General features: G+C 44.1%; 1 protein-coding gene across 1 annotated transcript in view; it reads left to right on the forward strand.

The window, feature by feature from the left end:
• DNAH6 (dynein axonemal heavy chain 6) overlaps positions 1–21,232 on the forward strand; it is a 386,479-nt gene that overhangs the window by 147,734 nt on the left and 217,513 nt on the right. Inside the window, exons 27-30 of the mRNA XM_040324272.1 lie at positions 3,970–4,095; positions 9,477–9,632; positions 16,930–17,091; positions 19,580–19,717. Of these exons, the coding sequence (XP_040180206.1) occupies positions 3,970–4,095; positions 9,477–9,632; positions 16,930–17,091; positions 19,580–19,717 (582 nt within the window). The remainder of the gene's footprint in view (positions 1–3,969; positions 4,096–9,476; positions 9,633–16,929; positions 17,092–19,579; positions 19,718–21,232) is intronic.

Consider the following 21,232-nt stretch of genomic DNA (forward strand, 5'->3'; position numbering starts at 1 on the left):
CATATGTTACTAAGCTGATGACAATTTCTTGCAGCAATTAGTCCCCCCATCCTTTTTTTATAGTGATTTGTAGGTAAGAAATTTGTAATGATTTTTTATGGCGTTACAACTAGTGAGAGTGATTTGTTTCTTGATTGCTAAGTGATCAAGATTCATCAGCGTTTTGGCTCGGCAGCAAAACCAATAGTTAAATTAACCCTCTATTGTAGCAAACAATCAGCTACTCTATGATTAAAACACTAGCTACAAATCACTGCTAATTGCTGGCATTAGCATTTGGTACCAGCAATTAATCTCTGCAAAAAAATGCCCATTTATCACCAGCCTTAAAAAAACAACCAAAACCAACTTAATCTTTGTTGTGATCTTGAGGACCTGTGAAATACTTCTTATACAGTTAGAGAGGTCAGGGATTGCCAGTCTGCCAAAACTGAAAAGGGCGCAGCCCTCTTCTGTTTTGTTTTAGTGGACCTGATTGGATCTGGAGGTAGGCTAGTATAAAAGTACACACGTTTGTTTACACCTGCCTGTCCATAGGGCTGCATGGACCTTCCAATCAGGTCTGCCTGTTTTTCAGGCAGATCTCATTGAAATGCCCATCTGAAAGTGGCCTTAAAGTGGTTGTAAACCCTGATATATACCCAGTAAAGTTACTAGCCTCAGGTGATACCCAGAAATTAAACAAATAGTCCCACATAAGTTGTACCTGTCTACAGTATCTGCAGCCATATCTTTTCTACATCTGTTTTAAGTCTAGAATTTATAAAGCTTGTCTGAGCTGTCAAAAAAAAAAGGGAATGCAAAACTGAAGTTTTACTCTGCAGAGCTCAGTGAAAATAGTCATGAGAGGTTATTGGAGGGAAGGGACACACCCTTCTTCACACAACACACAGGAACAGAGCTGAGGCTGTCAATCAGCCGGAGATCCCTCCTTTGTCACCATTTTTCTCCTGGTGTCAGGAAAACTTGTTAGAAGTGATTAAAGTGGTTATAAAGGCAGAAGTTTTTTTTTATCTTGACGTGATTGTAAAGTCTCATTATTTTTTCTATAGAAATAACAAACAGGTTATACTTACCTGCCCTGTTGCAGTGTATTGCACAGAGCAGCCCTGATCCTCCTCTTCTCGGGTCCCTCGTCTGTGCTTCTGGCACCTCCCGCCTGTCAAGTGCCCCCTCAGCCAGGTCACAGCTATGGCCCGCCCTGTCCCCTCTCTCTCCTGATTGACTGACTGACTTTGATTGACAGCAGCGGGAGCCAATGGTGCTGCTGCTGTGTCTCAGCCAATCAGAAGGCAGAGTCTTGGATGGTGTAGACACTCGTGGACATCGCTGGACAGAAGTGAAGATCCGTTAAGTATTAAGGGGGCCCAAGGGGCTGCTGCATACAGAAGGCTTTTTATCCTAATGCTTCGTATGCATTAAAGTGGTTGTATACCCATTTTTTTTATTTTTACCTACAGGTAAGCCTATGATAAGGCTTACCTGTAGGTACAATTAATATCTCCTAAGTATGATTTAGGAGATATTCCCTTTGAATGCATCCGCTGCCATCAGTGGCGCATGCCCTGTGAATGCCTGGCTGAAGGTCTGCTGCTGGACCTTGCGTGGGAGTGACGTCATTGTGGCTCTGGCCACTCACAGCGATGGAGCCGCGAACCCGGAAGACACTCCAAGGGCAAAATGTCAGCTCCCTCGGTGTGGACCAGGATTAGATACCGACACCTAATTCTAAGGTAAGTATTTCATAATGAGCTAGTATGCGGTGCATACAAGCTCATTATGCCTTTGCCTTACAGGTTTTATTATAATTTTTTTTTCTGCGGGTATACAACTGCTTTAAAATGAAAAAAAAACTTCTGACTTTACAACCCCTTTAAGATAAATAAAACCTGTGTGCAACAGACCCCCTAATACTTACCTGAGCCCCCTCCTGATCCAGCGATGTTGCATGAGAACCTCGACTGGCCGGGACTCTTCTTCCTGATTGACTGAGACACAGTAGCGGGTGCCATCAGCTCCCGCTGCTGTCAATCAAAGTTAGTGAGCCAAAGAAGATGAGAGGGGGCGGAGCTGAGCTGCGGCTCCATGTCTGAATGGATACACAGAGCAGCGGCTTGGCTCTGGTGCCCCCATAGCAAGCTGATTGGAAGGTAACTGGAGCACCGGCGAGGGACCCGAGATGAGGAGGATGCGGGCTGCTCTTTGTAAAACACCGCACAGAGCAGGTAAGTATAATATGTTTGTTACTTTTATACAAAAATAAATAAGACTTTGATATACGTTTAATGCTGATAACAGAGAAATGATGCCGCAGATAGAAATGACACTTAGTTCTCTTAATTGAGACAAGTATACAGTATAGAGGGATATCATTTGGGCATATTTCATGTCTGAGGTTTTCAACCACTTTAAAGTGGATGTAAACCTTCCATACACCCAGTGAAGTGAACAGCCTGATGATACACAAAGATGAACCAAATCTTCCTACATAGGTTTTACATCCATATCTGCTTTCTTCACATTTATATACTGTTTAGAAAGTTCAGATCTGTTAGGAAATGTTCTCTTAGGCCCTGTACACACGAGAGGATCCATCCGCTGGAATTTATCCGTGGACCGGCTCCAGCGGATAGATCCCCTGGTGTGTACAATCCAGCGGATCTGTTTCCGCGGATTTTTATCCCCTGGGATGGATTTCAAGCGGATAAAAATTTGAAGACATGCTTTCAAATCTATCCGCTTGAATCCATCCCAACGGATTGATCCGCTGGTCTGTACAGACTCACCGGATCAATCCGTCCGAATGAATCCCCCGCATGCGTCGTAATGATTCGACGCATGCGTGGAATTCCTTATATGACAGCGTCGCCGCGTCATCATCGCGGCGACGGCGCGACACGTCATCGCGATGGGATTTCGGCGCGGATTTCGATCCGATGGTGAGTACACTCCATCGGATCAAAATCCTCGCAAATCCTCGAGAGGATTTATCCGCGGAAACGGTCCGGTGGACCGTATCCGCGGATAAATCCTCTCGTGTGTACGGGGCCTTACTGTTTAACACAGATTGTGATGTCTGGTCATACAGCCAAGATAGCTAAAATTGCTGATTGGAGGAAAGGCACACACCCCCTCTCCACATAGGCAGAGACTCTCAGAGCTGTTTTGTAACAGGGCCAGCTGCCTGCTAATCTATTTATAGCAACCACCCCGGACAGAAATTTCAGGTTGCTTTTATCTTATATGTCAGAGAATTTATCAGAAGTTATCAGGCTGATAATAGAGGAATGGGTCAGGAGAGAGCTACGGGACCTATAGGGCTCTTTGAAGAGAGATAACAAAATACTGCAGATATATGTGCCCAGCTCAAATTTCATGAATTTGGTTTACATCCACTTTAAGGCTAATTTACTGCTTATTAAGAATGTGATATTAGATATTGTCCATTGCCTGGGCACAGTTTTGTGCAAATTGGAAATAGGAAAGGCTTCATCTTTTTTTTTTTCAGAGGTCCCCAGGGCCCCAGATGGCAACCCCCCTTTTTAAAAAAAATATATATATATTTTTTATATATATTTTTTATTTCTTTTTTAATTTTTATTAAAGGGCCCAGAGGTCCCCAGGACCTGGATGGCTACCCCCCTTTTTTTTGCAGCAGCCCCCCCCCCCCCTTCTCAATTTCAGGTGGCAGCACCCCCCCCCCCCCGGTTCTCTGCCTGAAGCTGTGTAAGGGGCCCCATAATTCATGATGGCGGCCCTGGCTGTAGCATAGCTGTGGCTCCTGTGCTCCACAACTACAGCTGTATTTTATTTTGTACAGCTTTATGCTGTATATAATGGCTTTATGCAAGAACCCTTATAATAAAATGACCCAGGGTAAATCCATGTTAAGTACTGTAGCTATTAGGTACATGCATACATGTTCCACCCTTATAAAATTGCAATTGTTTTTCCCTATTTCCACTTTAGAGATTAAATGCTTTAGCTGGGCTTGTCCGAGGCCAGCTTCCTTCTTTGCACAGAAATATCATAACTGCACTGATAACAATTGACGTACATGCAAGAGACATTGTCAGCGATCTTGTAAAGGAACAGGTAATTCCACCCTTTGTCAGAAATTCATGAATCAATGTTTTTTTTTTTAATATGAATATGTGTATGTTTTTCAAAAGTGCTACCTGTAGCAAACCTAGCTCACAATAATAAGCAAACTGAATAGACAATTGTCCATAGGCTGCTTTCACACTGCTCCGTTGCAAAAACGGAGGTTCATTTTTGGTGCATTTTTTTTTAGCGCACCAAACATGCACCAAAAACGCAGCATGCAGGACTTTTGACCACTTAAAGACCAGGCTTTTTGGGCACTTTTTGTTTACAAGTTTAAGCCGAGGTTCACATTGAAGTCATACAAAAAACACAGTCCCTTCCAGCGCTAATAGGTCTTCCAAGGTGTGAAGTAACAGATATCAGATAAAATGGTGGTGTAAAAGCTATATATGGTATCCCAAAGCTAGGTGGATGCTGCCTTCCTCAGATGGGATAATCCGAAAGAAACTACAAGAAAAACAGAAATGGAAGGCGCGCACACCTAGTGAATTACTAGAGATAATTTAATAATCATTTTTTTTTTTTATAAAAGTGGGTAATCGCAAAATGCAACTGACAAAAGGCCATAAACACAGTGCATGGACATGCACAGAACACGGGGTACACTAACGCGTTTCGGGTGCACACTCCCTTCCTCAGAGCTAGCTCTGAGGAAGGGGGTGCGCACCCGAAACGCTTTAACTGTATCCTGTGTTCTGTTTATGTCCATGCACTGTGTTTATGGCACTTTGTCAGTTGCATTTTGTGAGTACCCACTTTAATTTTTTTTATTATTATTTTTATTTATTTTTTATTATTAAATTATCTCTGGTAATGCACTAGGTGTGGGCGCCCTCCATTTCTCTTGTCACATTGAAGACATGTCAAATCGCATGCCACATCAGTGGCTAATGCCAGTAATGGCACCCTCCGAATCCCAAAAGTAGTTCCTGTACTACTTTTGGCGACTACAGGGGGCGATTTGTAAAGACATCTGTGCAGGAACCCACACAGATGTTTGTCAAATCGCCTGAAGTCAGACTGCATTGCCGGGTTGAAATTGTGCGAGTTCGGCTGAACTCGCATGATTTATAACCGGCTCCAATGTGAACCTAGGCTCAATCAGTATTTTTTGCTAGAAAACAAACATTATACATTTTTTTTAGCAGGGACCCTAGGGAATAAAATAGAGATTATTGCAATTATTAATGTCACATGGTATTTGTGCAGCGGTTTTGCAAATGCATTTTTTTTAAATACATTTTAATGAATTAGGAAAAAAAGCAAAACACAATAGTTACGACAATTTTTTTATATAAAATGTAAAAGATGTCACGCCGAGTAAATAGATATCTAACATGTCAGGCTTTAAATTGCGGACACTCGAGGAATGGCGACAAATTATGGTACTTAAAAATTTCGATAGGCGACGCTTTAAACGCCTTTACAGGTTACCTGTTTAGAGTTGTAGTGCTGGAACTATGGGTCTCGCTCTAATGTTTAGGGTGATACTTCACATGTGTGGTTTGAATACTGTTTACATATGCGTGTGCGACTTACGTATGCGTCCGCTTCGAGTATTGAGGGATGAGGGCCCTTTACATTTTTATTAATTATTATTTATTACATTTTTTATAAAAAAAAAATTACGTTGTCCCGTTAATTTTTTTGTATTACTTTTATTCCTATAAAATAAATGTATACATCCCTTGTAATAGAATCAAGGATAGAAGGTCCTCTTCTTGGAGAGATATGGGGTCAAAAAGACCCCAAATCTCTTCTTTACTTTTAAAAGCAAAAGATCCACAAATTTTTTTTTGGTCTTGCGCTTAAAAAAAAAAAAACAAAAAAAAAACAGCCTAGACCAAAAGTGAGGTCATCACGTCACTCTGGTCCTCCAAGGCCATCGGATTGTTAACTATTTGATCACCTATGGGAACAGCCGGCCGCACCGCCGGACAGTTTCTCAGCAAACAGGCAGAAACGGCAAGCCCCAGAGGTCCCGTCCTGTCACTTTGGAAACCATTCCAGCGGCTCATGAGCCGCTAGGACTGGTTTTATGAGAAAGCCGACCGCCTGCTGAAAAAAATGGTACCCTTGGTTATGGCTGATATCTTCAGCCATAATCCCAGTAAACCACTTGCAGACCGCAACGTATATATATATGTATTGTGGTCGGCAAGTGTTTTTTTTTTTTTCGAATGCATTTGACTAGGGTGAAGAGTTCCATAGGATTAAATGGTCATGCCTGTTGTTGCTTCCGGATATATAACCGATCATTCTGAAAGGTTCCTTACTGTATAAAATCTTTAATGTATTGTACAACAGATCTACCCTTTTAGTTTATGCCCATTGTGACTGCCACAATAATGTACCTGAAAAAAGTGCTGAATTTATCTGGAAAGAGCAAAATCTGTACATATTTTTTTATTCTTGATTGATATAAATCGTTTTATGTGAACAAATGAGGGATGAGGGAATGCATTTTGTGTTTCATTGCTGACAAAACTGTTTTTTATTGATCCGAGTCAATGACTTGAGACCTGGGACCTTCATAGTAATGCAGGAAGTCACTGAGCAAGTTTTATGTGATGGATATGACAGTCAAAAAGGCAGGACAATGACGTCTAATTGCATATACAGCACAACGCAAGATTTCAGTTTTTCAATCATACTCCTGGGCAAAGATGCATTAGCTAAAATGCAGTTTGCCCAGTAAGCAGAATAACTAATATGAAAGAGTTAAATGAATTAACAAAATACATAAAACTGCTTTTGTGATGGATGCACTATTTTCAAAACAGGGTATATTCAGTGCCTTGAAAAAGTATTCATACCCCTTGACATTTTCCATGTTTTATCATGTTACAACCAAAAACTTAAATGTATTTTATTGGGATTTTGTGTAATAGACCAACACAAAGCGGCACATGATTGTGAAGTGAAAAAAAGAAATGTTCCTGGACTGCCGCACTCTGATAGGCGATTTATTGAAACAAAATGAACAAAGGATAAAATCCAAAGCTGTATAACATCCAAAAATTCATGCAACACTGCAATTAATGGTAGAAAGTGGACATAGGGGACTAAAAAGCTAACATGTTTCACATAATGGATAGATGCTTAGTCAAAGCTATGACTAAGCATCTATCCATGATGTGAAACATGTTAGCTTTTTTGTCCCCTATGTCCACTTTCTATCATTGTTTGCAGTGTTGCATGAATTTTTGGATGTTATACAGCTTTGGATTTTATCCTTTGTTCATTTTGTTTCAATAAATCGCCTATCAGAGTGCGGCAGTCCAGGAACATTTCTTTTTTCCACGGATCAGCGCAGAGTCTGCACCTGTCAGTACTACAGGGCGGGAGCACAGCATAGGTCGCAGGGCTTGGAGCGGTACTCTTTTCCATGATTGTGAAGTGGAAGGAAAATTATAAATGTTTTTCCAAATTGTTTGCAAATAAATATGTGAAAAGTGTGGCGTGTCTTTTTATTCAGCCCCCCTGAGTCAATATTTTGTAGAACATCCTTTACCTGCAATTACAGCTGCAAGTCCTTTTGGGGATGTCTCTTCCAGCTTTGCACATCTATAGAGTGAAATTGTTGCCCATTCTTCTTTGCAAAATAAAACAGCTCAATCTCTGTCAGATTGGATGGAGAGCATCTGTGAAAAGCAATTTTCAAGTCTTGCCACAGTTTCCCAATTTGATTTAGGTCTGGACTTTGACGGGGCCATTCTAACACATGGAAATGCTTTGATCTAAACCATTCCATTGTAGCTCTGATTTGAACGTTTAGGGTCGTTGTCCTGCTGGAAGACCGATGGACTGTTTTCATCGGACAAACCGATCGTGTGTGGGCCCCATCGGTTTGTTTTCCATCGGTGAAAAAAAATAGAACATGTTTTAAATTTTTCCTATGGATAAAAAAACGATAGAAAAAAACGATCGTCTGTGTGGAAGTCCATCGGTCAAAAATCAACGCATGCTCAGAATCAAGTCGACGCATGCTCGGAGGCATTGAACTCCCAGCACGTCGTAGTGTTTTACATCACCGCGTTTTGGCACGGTCGGATTTTTGACTGGTGGTGTGTAGGCAAGACTGATAAAAGCCAGCTTCATCGGATGTCCGATGAAAAAATCCATCGGATTAGATTCCATCAGATATCCGATCGTGTGTACGAGGCTTAACAGGTTTTCTTCTAAGATTGCCCTGTATTTGGCTCTATCCATCTTCCCATCAACTCTGACCAGCTTCCTTGTCCCTGCTGAAGAAAAGCATCACCACAGCATGATGCTGCCACCACCACCACCATGTTTCACGGTGTTGAGGGTGTTCAGGGTGTGTGCAGTGTTAGTTTTCTGCCACACATAGCATTTTGCTTTTAGCCCAAAAGGTTAAATTTTGGTCTCATCCGACCAGAGCACCTTCGTCCGCATGTTTGCTGTGTCCCCCACATGGCTTCTCACAAACTGAACTTCTTATAGCTTTCTTTCAACAATGACTTTCTTCTTGCCACTCTTCCATAAAGCCCAGATTTGTGAAGTGCATGACTAATAGTTGTCCTGTGGACAGATTCTCCCACCTGAGCTGTAGATCTCTGCAGCTCCTCCAGAGTTACCATGGGTCTCTTGGCTGCTTCTCTGATCAATGCTCTCCTTACCCGGCCTGTCAGTTTAGGTGGATGGCCATGTCCTATTAGGTTTGCAGTTGTGCCATACTCTTTTCATTTTCATTGTCGGATGATGGATTGTCCAGATGTTCAAATCTTGGTATATTTTTTTATAAAATAAAACCCTGCTTTAAACTTCTCCACAACTTTATCCCTGACCTGTCTGGTGTGTTTCTTTGGCCTTCATGATACTGTTTGTTCACTATGGTTCTCAAAATTTCTGAGGGCTTAACAGAACAGCTGTATTTATACTGAGATTAAAGTGTACACATGTGGACTCTATTTTACTAATCAGGTGACTTCTGAAGGCGATTGCGATTCGCGATTGCTATTCACTAGATTTTAGTTAGGGGTATGAGAGTAAAGGGGGCTGAATACAAATGCATGCCACACTTATCAGATATTTATTTGTAAACAATTTAGAAAATCATTTATAATTTTCCTTTCATTTCACAATTATGTGCCACGTTGTGTTGGTCTATCACAAAAAATCCCAATAAAATACATTTACATGTTTGGTTGTAACATGACAAAATGTGGAAAATTTCAAGGGGTATGAATACTTTTTCAAGGCACTGCATGGAGGTAAAACCAATATGAAACAAACTGCATTATGATGACATCTACTTAGATAATCGCTAATACATATCTTTTTAAACTAAAAGGATTCATTTGTTTCTCTTATATCATCATTTTATTTTTATTTTTTAAATTTAGGTTAACAGCATTGACAGCTTTGAGTGGCAGAGACAGTTGCGCTATTATTGGGACCTTGACCTGGATAACTGTGTGGCTCGGATGGCTTTGTCTCAGTACACTTATGCTTATGAATATCTTGGTGCTTCTCCTCGACTGGTGATCACACCCCTAACGGTGAGGATTTTTTTCATGAGTTTTACAGTTCAAAGATGTCATTTAAAAGGGACACTGATTATAATTGCCTGTGTACATAGTTACATAGCAGGGGCGGACTGACCATTCGGGCACTAGGGCACTGCCCGAGGGCCCCATGCCACTAGGGGGCCCCAACAAGTTTGCCAGCCTCAGTAAAACCAGGGACAGTGGGCCAAATTCTCAAAAATCCTGCGTAACTTAAATTTCAGCAGTTAAGTTACACTGACTTAAAATTTCTACCTAAGTGCCCGATCGTCAAAGCACTTACCTAGAAATTTCAGGCCGTGTAACTTAAGTGCCGCCGTCGTAAGGCGGTCCTCCTCTCCTGGGGGCGTTTAAAATTTAAATGAGGTGCGCTCCCGCGCCGGCCGTACTGCGCATGCGTGTGACGTCATTTTCCCGACGTGCAGCGCGCGAACGTAATTAACGCCGGGCGGCTTTGAGAATTTCGACGGGACACTAAAGTTGCGACGGGTGAAAAAAAAAAGACGCGCCGGGAAAACAAATAATTATTTAAAAAAATGACAGCGTCGCTCAGCATGCATTCCTGAGAGGGAGAACTCCATGCCAATTTTCAAAGAAAAAACCGGCATGGGTTCCCCCTCCAGGAGCATACCAGGCCCTTAGGTCTGGTATGGGTTGTAAGGAGACCCCCCCACGCCGAAAAATTGACGTAGGGGGTCCCCCTACAATCCATACCAGACCCGTATCCAAAGCACGCTACCCGGCCGGTCAGGAAGAGAGTGGGGACGAGCGAGCGCCCCCCCCCCTCCTGAGCCGTGACAGGCCGCATGCCCTCAACATGGGGGGGTTGGGTGCTCTGGGGCAGGGGGGCGCACTGCGGGCCCCCCCACCCCAGAGCACCCTGTCCCCATGTTGATGAGGACATGACCTCTTCCCGACAACCCTTGCCGTTGGTTGTCGGGGTCTGCGGGCGGGGTGCTTATCGGAATCTGGGAGTCCCCTCAAATAAGGGGGCCCCCAGATACCGGCCCCCCACCCTAAGTGAATGGATATGGGGTACATCGTACCCCTATCCATTCACCTGGAGGCAAAAAGTAAAAGTTAGTAAACACACAACACAAGGCTTTTTAAAATAATTTATTATTCTGCTCCGGATGCCCCCCCTGTCTTCTTTATTAGCTCTATTTCCAGGGGGGGCTTCTTCTTCCGCTCTCCGGGGGTCTTCTTCCACTCTCCGGGGGGGGTTTCTTCTTCTGCTCTCCGGGGGGGGCTTCTCCGCTCTCCGGTGGGCTTCTTCCATCTTCTCCCCTCTTCCGCTGTTGACTCGGCGAACCCCGGTTCTTCTCCAGCTGTCCGGTGCCTTCTTCTTCAGCGCTGGCTGCCTGCTATGTTTGTGTGTTAGCTCAATTAGTAACAGGCAGCCGGCGCGGTCTTCTGTGACGTCAGGGTCTTCTGTTCTTCTCCCCTCTTCCGATGTTGACTCGTCGCCTGTTGTCGCTGTAATGATGGAAGCGCGCCTTGCATCCCATTTATATAGGCATCACCGTCCCATCATGCTCCGGTAGGTACCCACGTGGTGGGTGCACGTGGGTAGGCACCCACCACGTGGGTACCTGCCGGAGCATGATGGGACGGTGATGCCTATATAAATGGGATGCAAGGCGCACTTCCATCATTACAGCGACAACAGGCGACGAGTCAACATCGGAAGAGGGGAGAAGAACAGAAGACCCTGACGTCACAGAAGACCGCGCCGGCTGCCTGTTACTAATTGAGCTAACACACAAACATAGCAGGCAGCCAGCGCTGAAGAAGAAGGCACCGGACAGCTGGAGAAGAACCGGGGTTCGCCGAGTCAACAGCGGAAGAGGGGAGAAGATGAAAGAAGCCCACCGGAGAGCGGAGAAGCCCCCCCCGGAGAGCGGAAGAAGAAACCCCCCCCGGAGAGTGGAAGAAGACCCCCGGAGAGCGGAAGAAGAAGCCCCCCCTGGAAATAGAGCTAATAAAGAAGACAGGGGGGGCATCCGGAGCAGAATAATAAATTATTTTAAAAAGCCTTGTGTTGTGTGTTTACTAACTTTTACTTTTTGCCTCCAGGTGAATGGATAAGGGTACGATGTACCCCATATCCATTCACTTAGGGTGGGGGGCCGGTATCTGGGGGCCCCCTTATTTGAGGGGACTCCCAGATTCCGATAAGCACCCCGCCCGCAGACCCCGACAACCAACGGCAAGGGTTGTCGGGAAGAGGTCCTGTCCTCATCAACATGGGGACAGGGTGCTCTGGGGTGGGGGGGCCCGCAGTGCGCCCCCCTGCCCCAGAGCACCCAACCCCCCCATGTTGAGGGCATGCGGCCTGGCACGGCTCAGGAGGGGGGGGGACGCTCGCTCATCCCCACTCCATTCCTGGCCGGCCGGGTAGCGTGCTTTGGATACGGGTCTGGTATGGATTGTAGGGGGACCCCCTACGTCGATTTTTCGGCGGAGGGGGGGTCTCCTTACAACCCATACCAGACCTAAGGGCCTGGTATGCTCCTGGGGGGGGAACCCATGCCGGTTTTGAATTTAAAAATTGCCGTGGAGTTCTCCCTCGGGAATGCATACCAAATGCCGTCGCTGGAATGGGCCTTTACAATGTGTGACTAACTTTCCACATTATAAAACCAGCCCTAGTTTTGCGCAGGCAAATTCGGAACTTAGGCAGAAATCACAGTGATGAAATGCTTTGAAAATCTGCTTAAGTCCTCATTTGCATACGCAAAGCTGCATTTCAATGAGAAATGCCCCCAGTGGCGGATGCGGTACTGCATCCTAAAATCTGACCGTGTAAGTGTCTTACACATGTCAGATTTTCTGCCTAACTTTGGAAAAAGCCTTTTGAAAATCGTTTCCAAAGTTAGGCACAGGGATACGCAGGCTGAACAGCAGTTAAGTCTGCGTATCTCTTTTGAGAATCAGGCCCAGTATGTACAAATATGTGTTTTTTTTTAAATCCCAAGATTATAGCTGCCCTGCCTGTGTGTGTGTGTATACTGTGTGGCCTCCTATTGTCCAGGGGCCCCATAATCTCCCATTGCCCGGGGACCCCATAATCTCCCATTGCCCGGGGGCCCCATAATCTCCTATTGCCCAGGGACCCCATGAGTTGTCAGTCTGCCCCTGTGACATAGTTACATAGTTATTCAGGTTGTAAAAAGACACAAGTCCATCTGGTTCAACCATAAAAATCAATGGGCCAGATTCTGAAAGAATTACGTTGCTCCACGGCAGCGTAACGTATCTGATTTACGTTACACCGCCGCAGGTTTACAGCGTAAGTGCCTGATTCACAAAGCTCTTACCTGTAAACTTGCGGCGGTGTAACATAAATACGCTCGACGCAAGCCCGCCTAATTCAAATGGGGCGGGCACCATTTAAATTAGGCGCGTTCCCGCGCCGAACGTACTGCGCATGCTCCGTCGGAAAAATTACCCGAAGTGCATTGCGCTAAATGACGTCGCACGGACGTAATTTGTTTAGACGTTAACGTAAATGGCGTCCAGCGCCATTCACGGACGACTTACGCAAACGACGTGATTTTTTTAATTTCGACGCGGGAACGACGGCCATACTTTACATGGCTTAGAACACCTAGGGCTCAGCCCTAATTTTACGACGCGTATCTCGACGGAAATGACGTAAAGTTAGAGCGACGGGTAATGCGGACGTTTGTGGATCGCCGTAACTAGTCATTTGCATATTCTACGCCGACCGCAATGGCCTCGCCACCTAGCGGCCGGCATAGAATTGCATCCTTAAAAAGATCCGACAGTGTAATTCAATAACACCTGTCGGATCTTAGGGCTAGCTATGCGTAACTGATTCTATGAATCAGCCGCATAGTTAGGACGGGCGGATCACAGAGATATGACGGCGTATCAGGAGATACGCCGTCGTATCTCTTTTGTGAATCTGGCCCAATGTACTTTTAAATAAATTGTTATAGGCTAAACTCCAGGCAAATAACTAAATGCCCAGATTAAATACATATGGTATATATGGGGGTCTTATGATTGTCAAAGAATTATTTTGGTCTATCCAGTTTTGGAATTTAAGGCAAATGTTTCTGGAAGTCAGATACCAGTGGATCTTTCTTTAGGCCGTAGGTAACATGTTTAAGCTGAATACCATTATTTTATTCATACTAAGAAAGAAATACTTATTTTACTCAAATAGGGTGACAAGATTGCATATTGCAGACATTTTCCTAATGGACTGGTGCGCTGTGAATTTTATTGATAGGTCCACTTTAAAGTGTACAATTGTATGGGCTCCTTTCATTTACTGAAAATTCTTAGTTGGATTTGACCACACGCTGTGAGTTTCTCAGCGAGAGCCTGCCTCATTTCCGGGCTGAAAGAGATCTAGTAATATTTAACACTTTCTTGCCCAGCCTTACTGTCTCACCCCTTTCTTTCTTTGCAGTTCTGTTTTTTTTAATCATGGGGGCTCAAAATCACAGGTGGGAATCAGTGCCGGCCCAAGACATTGTGCTGCCTGGTACCAAGAATGAAATGCTGCCCCCCCCCCCCCCAAAAAAAAAACAAGCCCACCAAAATGCTCCCACATTCATTATTTTATATTATGATAACTAAAGTGGACCTGTCATGGCTCTATACATGTATATCGAAGTATAAAGAGGACATGTCATGGCTCTATACATGTATAAAGGAGTATAAAGAGGACCTATCATGGCTCTATACATGTATATATGATTATAAAGAGGACCTGTCATGGCACTATACATATATAAAGAGAACCTGCAATTGCTCTATACATGTATGTAGGAGTATAAAGAGGACCTGTGATGGTTGTTTACATGTATGAAGGAGTATAAAGAGGACCTGTCATCGCTCTATACATGTATGTAGGAGTATAAATAAGACCTGTCATGGCTCTATACATGTATGTAGGAGTATAAAGCAGAGTTGTCACTGCTCTATACAGAGAGGAGGGGGGGGCCGCGGGTGGCTGATAGAGAGGAGGAGGGGGGCCGTGGGCGGCTGATAGAGATGAGGGGGGGCCGCGGGCGGGTGGCCGACAGAGCAGATGAGCGAGACGGTCACGGATCTCAGGAGACAGTGACACACAGACAGTGGGAGCATGCAGGGCTGGCGTGATTACCCACAGTCCAGCTCCAGGCGAATCACAAGCCTCATGTATGCCCCCCACATTACCTCCTCAGCCAATCACATGACACCCGCCGCTGCCCATTGCTGAGCTCGGCTCAAACACAGAGTTAGGCAGCAGTTTGAACTTTGATTTGCCGCCCCCCTGAAAGTGCCGCCTGGGACCGCGGTACCTTCGGGTCCCATGGTAGGGCCGGCCCGGGTGGGAATTACCTAGGGCAGTCTGCATGCAGATGGCATCTGCCTAGAAATGTCCACTCAAGGCTGGGTTCACACTAGAGAGATGCCAAACATCGCATGTTATGGAAGGCTTTGAACACATATGTAGCTTTATACTAGATCCACAAGATCAACCCTAGATAGGAGAGAAGGGTTTGTGGGACTTTAAATGAGGGAACGCTGGGTTCACACTAGTGCAATGCCAGACATCGCATGTTATGGAAGGCTTTGGCTTTAACCCCCCTGGCGGTATTCCCGAGTCTGACTCGGGGTGAGATTTTTGGGCTACGATCGGTAACCATGAGTCAGACTCGGGCTCGCCTCACTGAATCCACAGGCTTGGTTTACTTACCTTTTCCTGGATCCAGCGATGCCACCGCGCTGTGTGAGCGAGTGGGACCTCGCTCGATTCACACAGTGCCTCTGTGTGCCGCCGATCTCCGTTCCCTGCGATGTTACGACGCACGGGGGAGGAGAACGGCGCCAAATTCAAAAAGGTAAACAAACACAATACATACAGTATACTGTAATCTTATAGATTACAGTACTGTATGTAAAAAATACACACCCCCCTTGTCCCTAGTGGTCTGCCCAGTGCCCTACATGTACTTTTATATAATAAAAACTGTTCTTTCTGCCTGCAAACTGTAGATTGTCCATAGCAACCAAAAGTGTCCCTTTATGTCAAAAATGGTTTTAGAGCAGCTAGAAAACAGCGATAATAAATTATAATCACTTGCAGAATTGTGCGATAGCGATTTGTGGGGAAATTCGTCATAAAAAATAAAAGTAATGACAGCGACAATTCTGCAACTGAGCAAATTTCAGTGATTTTGATTTGATTACATTATTGAATAATTTTTATTATAATTATATTATTATTTGTTATAATTATTTATAATTATTTATTATATTATAATTTATAATTTTGTTTTTAAAAAAAAATCATACCCGGGATGCCTACTAGACTCTTGTTTGGTCAGATTTAAGTGAGTTATTCCTAAGAATTACAGGCCTACAATATAAAACGCCAAATTTCCTTGCAAATAATGGTACCGCTTTCAGCACCTTTTTTCTGAAATAATCATACCGCCAGGGAGGTTAAGGTGTGAAAATATTGGATGCAACAATAACTAGTGTTGATCTTCAGTAAATGGATGTGACCTGACATACACACTAATAAAACACATGGCGGCCTCCATCCCTAATTTGGTAGATAGGAGAGAAGGGTTTGTGGGACTTTAAATGAGGGTGAGTACATGATTTATTTATTACAATCTTGAATACATGTCAGATATTTTGTATCAAATAGATAGGTAGTCACAAGACTTACTCTAAATATGCTTCTCATAGCATGCAATACAAATAAAAATAGACATGGCAGATATACATGGTAAAATAAATCAATTGAAGAACATATGTAATAGAGACAGGTAACTGTTGGCATCTAGTGGCACTCTACACGTTTCCTGGCATTTTAGCCATTCATCAGGAGTGTTATAAAGTAATATACTGGAAAGAAAAATAGATAAGGGTAAATGATAATGCCTTTGGAATAGGGGAGGACAGGGACTATGTCCCAAAAAGGTGGAGAGCTTAGTTACCACCTCTTGGTAGTTTTCTTTTAAAGGGTAGTTGCCTCATTTAAAGTCCCACAAAACCCTTCTCTCCTATATGATGTTGATCTTGTGGATCTGGTATGAAGCTGCATATGTTTTCATCCTCCCAAATATATAATTAAACAAAATCAGTAGTTCTCTGAGGCTATACATATAGCACTTGTAATTTTGCATAGTTTTTTATGTTCCTGTTCATTTAGAATGATGGTATGAATGATAATAGTTATGAATAGTGCTTACATTTAATATTTAGAGTTGGTTAATGGAGATTGGGATTTCACATATTTTTTTTTTGCTTACCTAAGGACCGATGCTACCTGTGTCTCATGGGTGCACTTCAACTGGATCTAGGTGGAGCCCCTGCTGGACCTGCAGGCACAGGAAAAACTGAGACCACCAAGGACCTTGCCAAGGCTCTTGCTATACAGTGTGTAGTGTTCAACTGTTCTGATGGGCTTGATTACAAGGTATGCAACTCGTTATATATGCATATTATGCATAATTTAGGCTACCAGTATAGGTAGGGTTAAAAACTAGGATATCTTAGAAATATTTATAGTCCTTTGCTAGCATCTATTTTTCATATTTTGCAAATGTGTTTGTAGGCAGGTGTCTACAAGTTGGGTCGTGGTTAGATAGTGAGTCTGGGCTTCCCAGGCGGGAATGGGTTAATGCTGGGTGTGCTGTTTTCCTGTGCTTTTTGGGTTCTGCGCTCCACCCTGTTCAGCATATAAAATAGGGGGAAGGCCAGGCTCCAAGAGAGAGAGGGACAGAGTGGGAAAAGAGAAGAAGGTTAAAAAGAAAGATGTAGCCCGGAAAAACCTATGATCAGCATTGCTCTAAAGGAACCTACCTGCTAAGGGCTCTGTCACTAATGTATTTCTACCTGCAGAGGTATGCATGGGCAACCTAGGAATAGCTAGTTGGAGACTTAAATGTTCATGGAATGTACTGCAGCTGCCATCAAGTACATTTTTGTTAACCGTGTATAAGGCGCTTGGTCTGAAGTTATTCAATGGGGTGCATAGTGGTACATGGAGTATCAGAAGAACAGGGCTTTTAAACTACACACGGGGTACAGGAGGAAGGCCACTACAAAAGGTTAACTCGGCAGGAAAGTCAGAACAGGAGAGTAGTTGCCACAGGTAGCCATGAACTGGTAGTGAGGGAGGGGACAGTATACTGGCTCCCTCCCTAGCAATTGGTTCTCCCAAAAAGTAATTGGGAAGAAATTTGCGGTAGAGAGACCCTGAGTATCTAGCAGCATTATACAGGATAGAGAAGTTTTTTATGTACACGTATGAGGTCCACGCTAGTGCATGGCGGGCCCCCATTCTTTCACCAGGAGTGATGTGGCAGAGATATGCTGGATTAGTGGAGAGGGCATAGGCTCAGTGGTGTCTTTCCTAATGCAACATTCATCGAGCATGGGTGTGTAGTAATATGGGTCATAACATTTACAGAGGAACTCTGTACATTGCACATTACACAGCACCTTGCACCTCTGGACCCTTTTACATTACACAGCACCCTGCACCGTTGGACCCCTTTACATTTTACACAGCACCCTGCAACTCTGGACCCCTTTACATTACACAGCACCCTGCACCTCTGGACCCCTTTACAATACACATCGCTCTGCACCCCTGGACCCCTTTACATTACACAGCCCCTTACAGTTTGTTACACAGACACCCCCCTTATAGTTCTGGACCCCCTGCATGTTACACAGACCTCCCTACAGTACAGACCCCCTCCCTACAGGACAGACCCCCCTACAGTACAAACCCCCTCTACAATACAGACCCCCTACATTACAGTCCCCCTCTACAATACAGACCCCCCTACCTTACAGACCCCCTCTACAATACAGCCCATACAGACCCCCCTACATTACAGACCCCCTCTATAATACAGACCCCCTCCCTACATTACAGACCCCCTCCCTACAGTATAGACCCCCCTACAATACAGACCCCCCCTACATTACAGACCCCCCTCTACAATACAGACCCCCTCTACAATACAGACCCCCCATACAAAACAGACCCCCCTACATTTCAGACCCCCCCTACATTACAGACCCCCCTACAATACAGAACCCCCTACATTTCAGACTCCCCCCTACATTACAGAACCCCCCTACAATACAGAAGCCCCCTACATTTCAGACTCCCCTACAATACAGAACCCCCTACATTACAGACCCCCTACAATACAGAACCCCCCTACATTTCAGACCCCCCTACAATACAGAACCCCCCTACATTTCAGACCCCCCCTACAATACAGAACCCCCCTACATTACAGACCCTCCTACAATACAGAACCCCCCTACATTTCAGACCACCCCTATAATACAGAACCCCCCCCCTACAATACAGAAACCCCCTACAATACAGACCCCCCTTCAGACCCATAATGTACCTCAGATCAGCGCGGGACTGCATGTCGGGTCCCCTCCCCCTGTGTAGACATAAAGGAGGAGGGGAAGGTGGCTTCACTCTGCTCGGCCGTGTGAGACAACCGAGACTGATGAAATCATCAGAGCCGCGGCCACTGTGCCAGAGAGAAGGAGATTGTTGCGGGTCCCGGCCCCCTGATGTGCCGAAGGGTGTCACTGTCACTCGAGTGCGGCTCCAACTCGCAGCTGAGAGTGCACTGGGGGAGACGTGACATGCAGCCCGCGGGCCACCACGGCCCACCGCGGCCCACCGGCCATATGCCTGGCATGCCCTATGGCCAGTCCGGGCCTGATGAGAGCAGAGGTACCCCCACATGCATGGGCACGGAGGCCCACACCCCACATGCTATTTAGTGCATTTCACAAAATACTACAATATGTAGAATTAATAAGTAGATTTTTATAGTGAAAAAATATAATTAAAAGGCTAGGTCAGTTTATTTACACAGCAAATTAAGAAATACTGATATATTTTTTTCTGTATTTTGTAGATGATGGGTCGTTTCTTCAGTGGTTTGGCTCAGTCTGGAGCCTGGTGCTGTTTTGATGAATTTAACCGAATTGACATTGAAGTCCTTTCTGTAATAGCTCAGCAGCTCATTACAATTAGAAATGCAAAAGCAGCAAAGGTAACTGGTTACCGGTACACTAATATATTAAAAGCACAATCATTTTACTGTTTATTTTGTGTTTACTGATATAAATTGATCAATTTATGCATGTGACTTACAGTAACTAACTATAATATTCATTTCTAATCAATCATTCCTTCTGAATCACTATCTAAGAAAGCTTAGACTAATGTATCAAACTCATTTCCCTTTTTGTATGTCAGCAACATTTGAACAAGGATGTAGCGTTTATGCATTGGGCAGTGGTTGTTATTGTTTGTTGCGGCATTTTAAGACACTATGGCGAGATAGTACTATTTATTTTAAAGCAGTGACACAAGTAAAAAATTAAAGGCTCATGGGTCAACTTGTACCACCTATTCTAGAGTTTAGGACACTGTGAATCCATTGCAAAGTTGCATTTTCTGGGTACGAATTGTTGATCAAGCAAGTATTCTCCCTACTGTCACGTACACACGATCGACATTTCCGACAACAAAACCGTGGATTTTTTTCCGACTGAATTTTGGCTCAAACTTGTGTTGCATACACACGGTCATACAAATGTTGTCGGAAATTCCGAACGTCAAGAATGCGGTGACGTACAAAACTACGAGCCGAGAAAAATTAAGTTCAATGATTCCGAGAATGCGTAAGATTTTTGTGAGTCGGAATTTCATACAGACGATCGGAATTTCCGACAAGAACTTTTACCGTCAGAAAATTTGAGAAACCGCTCTCAAATTTTTGCTGTCGGAAAATCCGACAGAAAATGTCCGATGGGGGCCTACACACGGTCGTAATTTCCGACCAAAAGCTCACATCGAACATTTCTTGTCGGAAATTACAATCGTGTGTACGCGGCATACCTGTGTAAATCTTGTTTTCTTCTGTTTATTATATATTTAGAAAACATAAACTTTCTTTGTCTAAAGTGTATCTAAAACCAAAATCTTTTTAATTTTGGGTCGAGTGGGGAAGGGTTATTATTGCTGTCTGTGTCCCTCATAGAGAGTTTGTACCTCTCTATTTGTCTTAGTGGCCATTGTCTCACCACTCACATAGCCCACCCCCTCCTCAGCAACAAATAAAATATCATGCAGCTTAAGTCATTGAATGTGGTGCTGCAATTGTTTTCTTTTTTTTTTAAAAAAAAACCTCTCCCTGTATCCTGCAATGCGATCCCGAGTCTGGCTCGGGGATACCGCTAATGGTACTGGATTTCCAACCCGAGCTAGAATCAGGATTACCGCCAGGGAGGTTAAGTTAGTGAGGCCTTAGCACAGTGTTGATCACTTCCAGAATAGTTAAAATAACGCAATCTATGCAATTAAGTTAAGGTTGTCAAACATATCAACACACTACAAATAAATCAACAACAAAAAATAATATATAATATACTCTATGGGGCCAGATTCTCGTACAATTGCGGCGGCGCAACGTAACCGTTTACGTTACACCGCCGCAAGTTTTCAGTGTAAGTGCCTGATCCACAAAGCACTTACCTGTAAACTTGCGGCGGTGTATCGTAAA

This window comes from Rana temporaria, chromosome 1 (genome assembly GCF_905171775.1).
Source record: "Rana temporaria chromosome 1, aRanTem1.1, whole genome shotgun sequence".
NCBI classification, from domain to species: domain Eukaryota; kingdom Metazoa; phylum Chordata; class Amphibia; order Anura; family Ranidae; genus Rana; species Rana temporaria.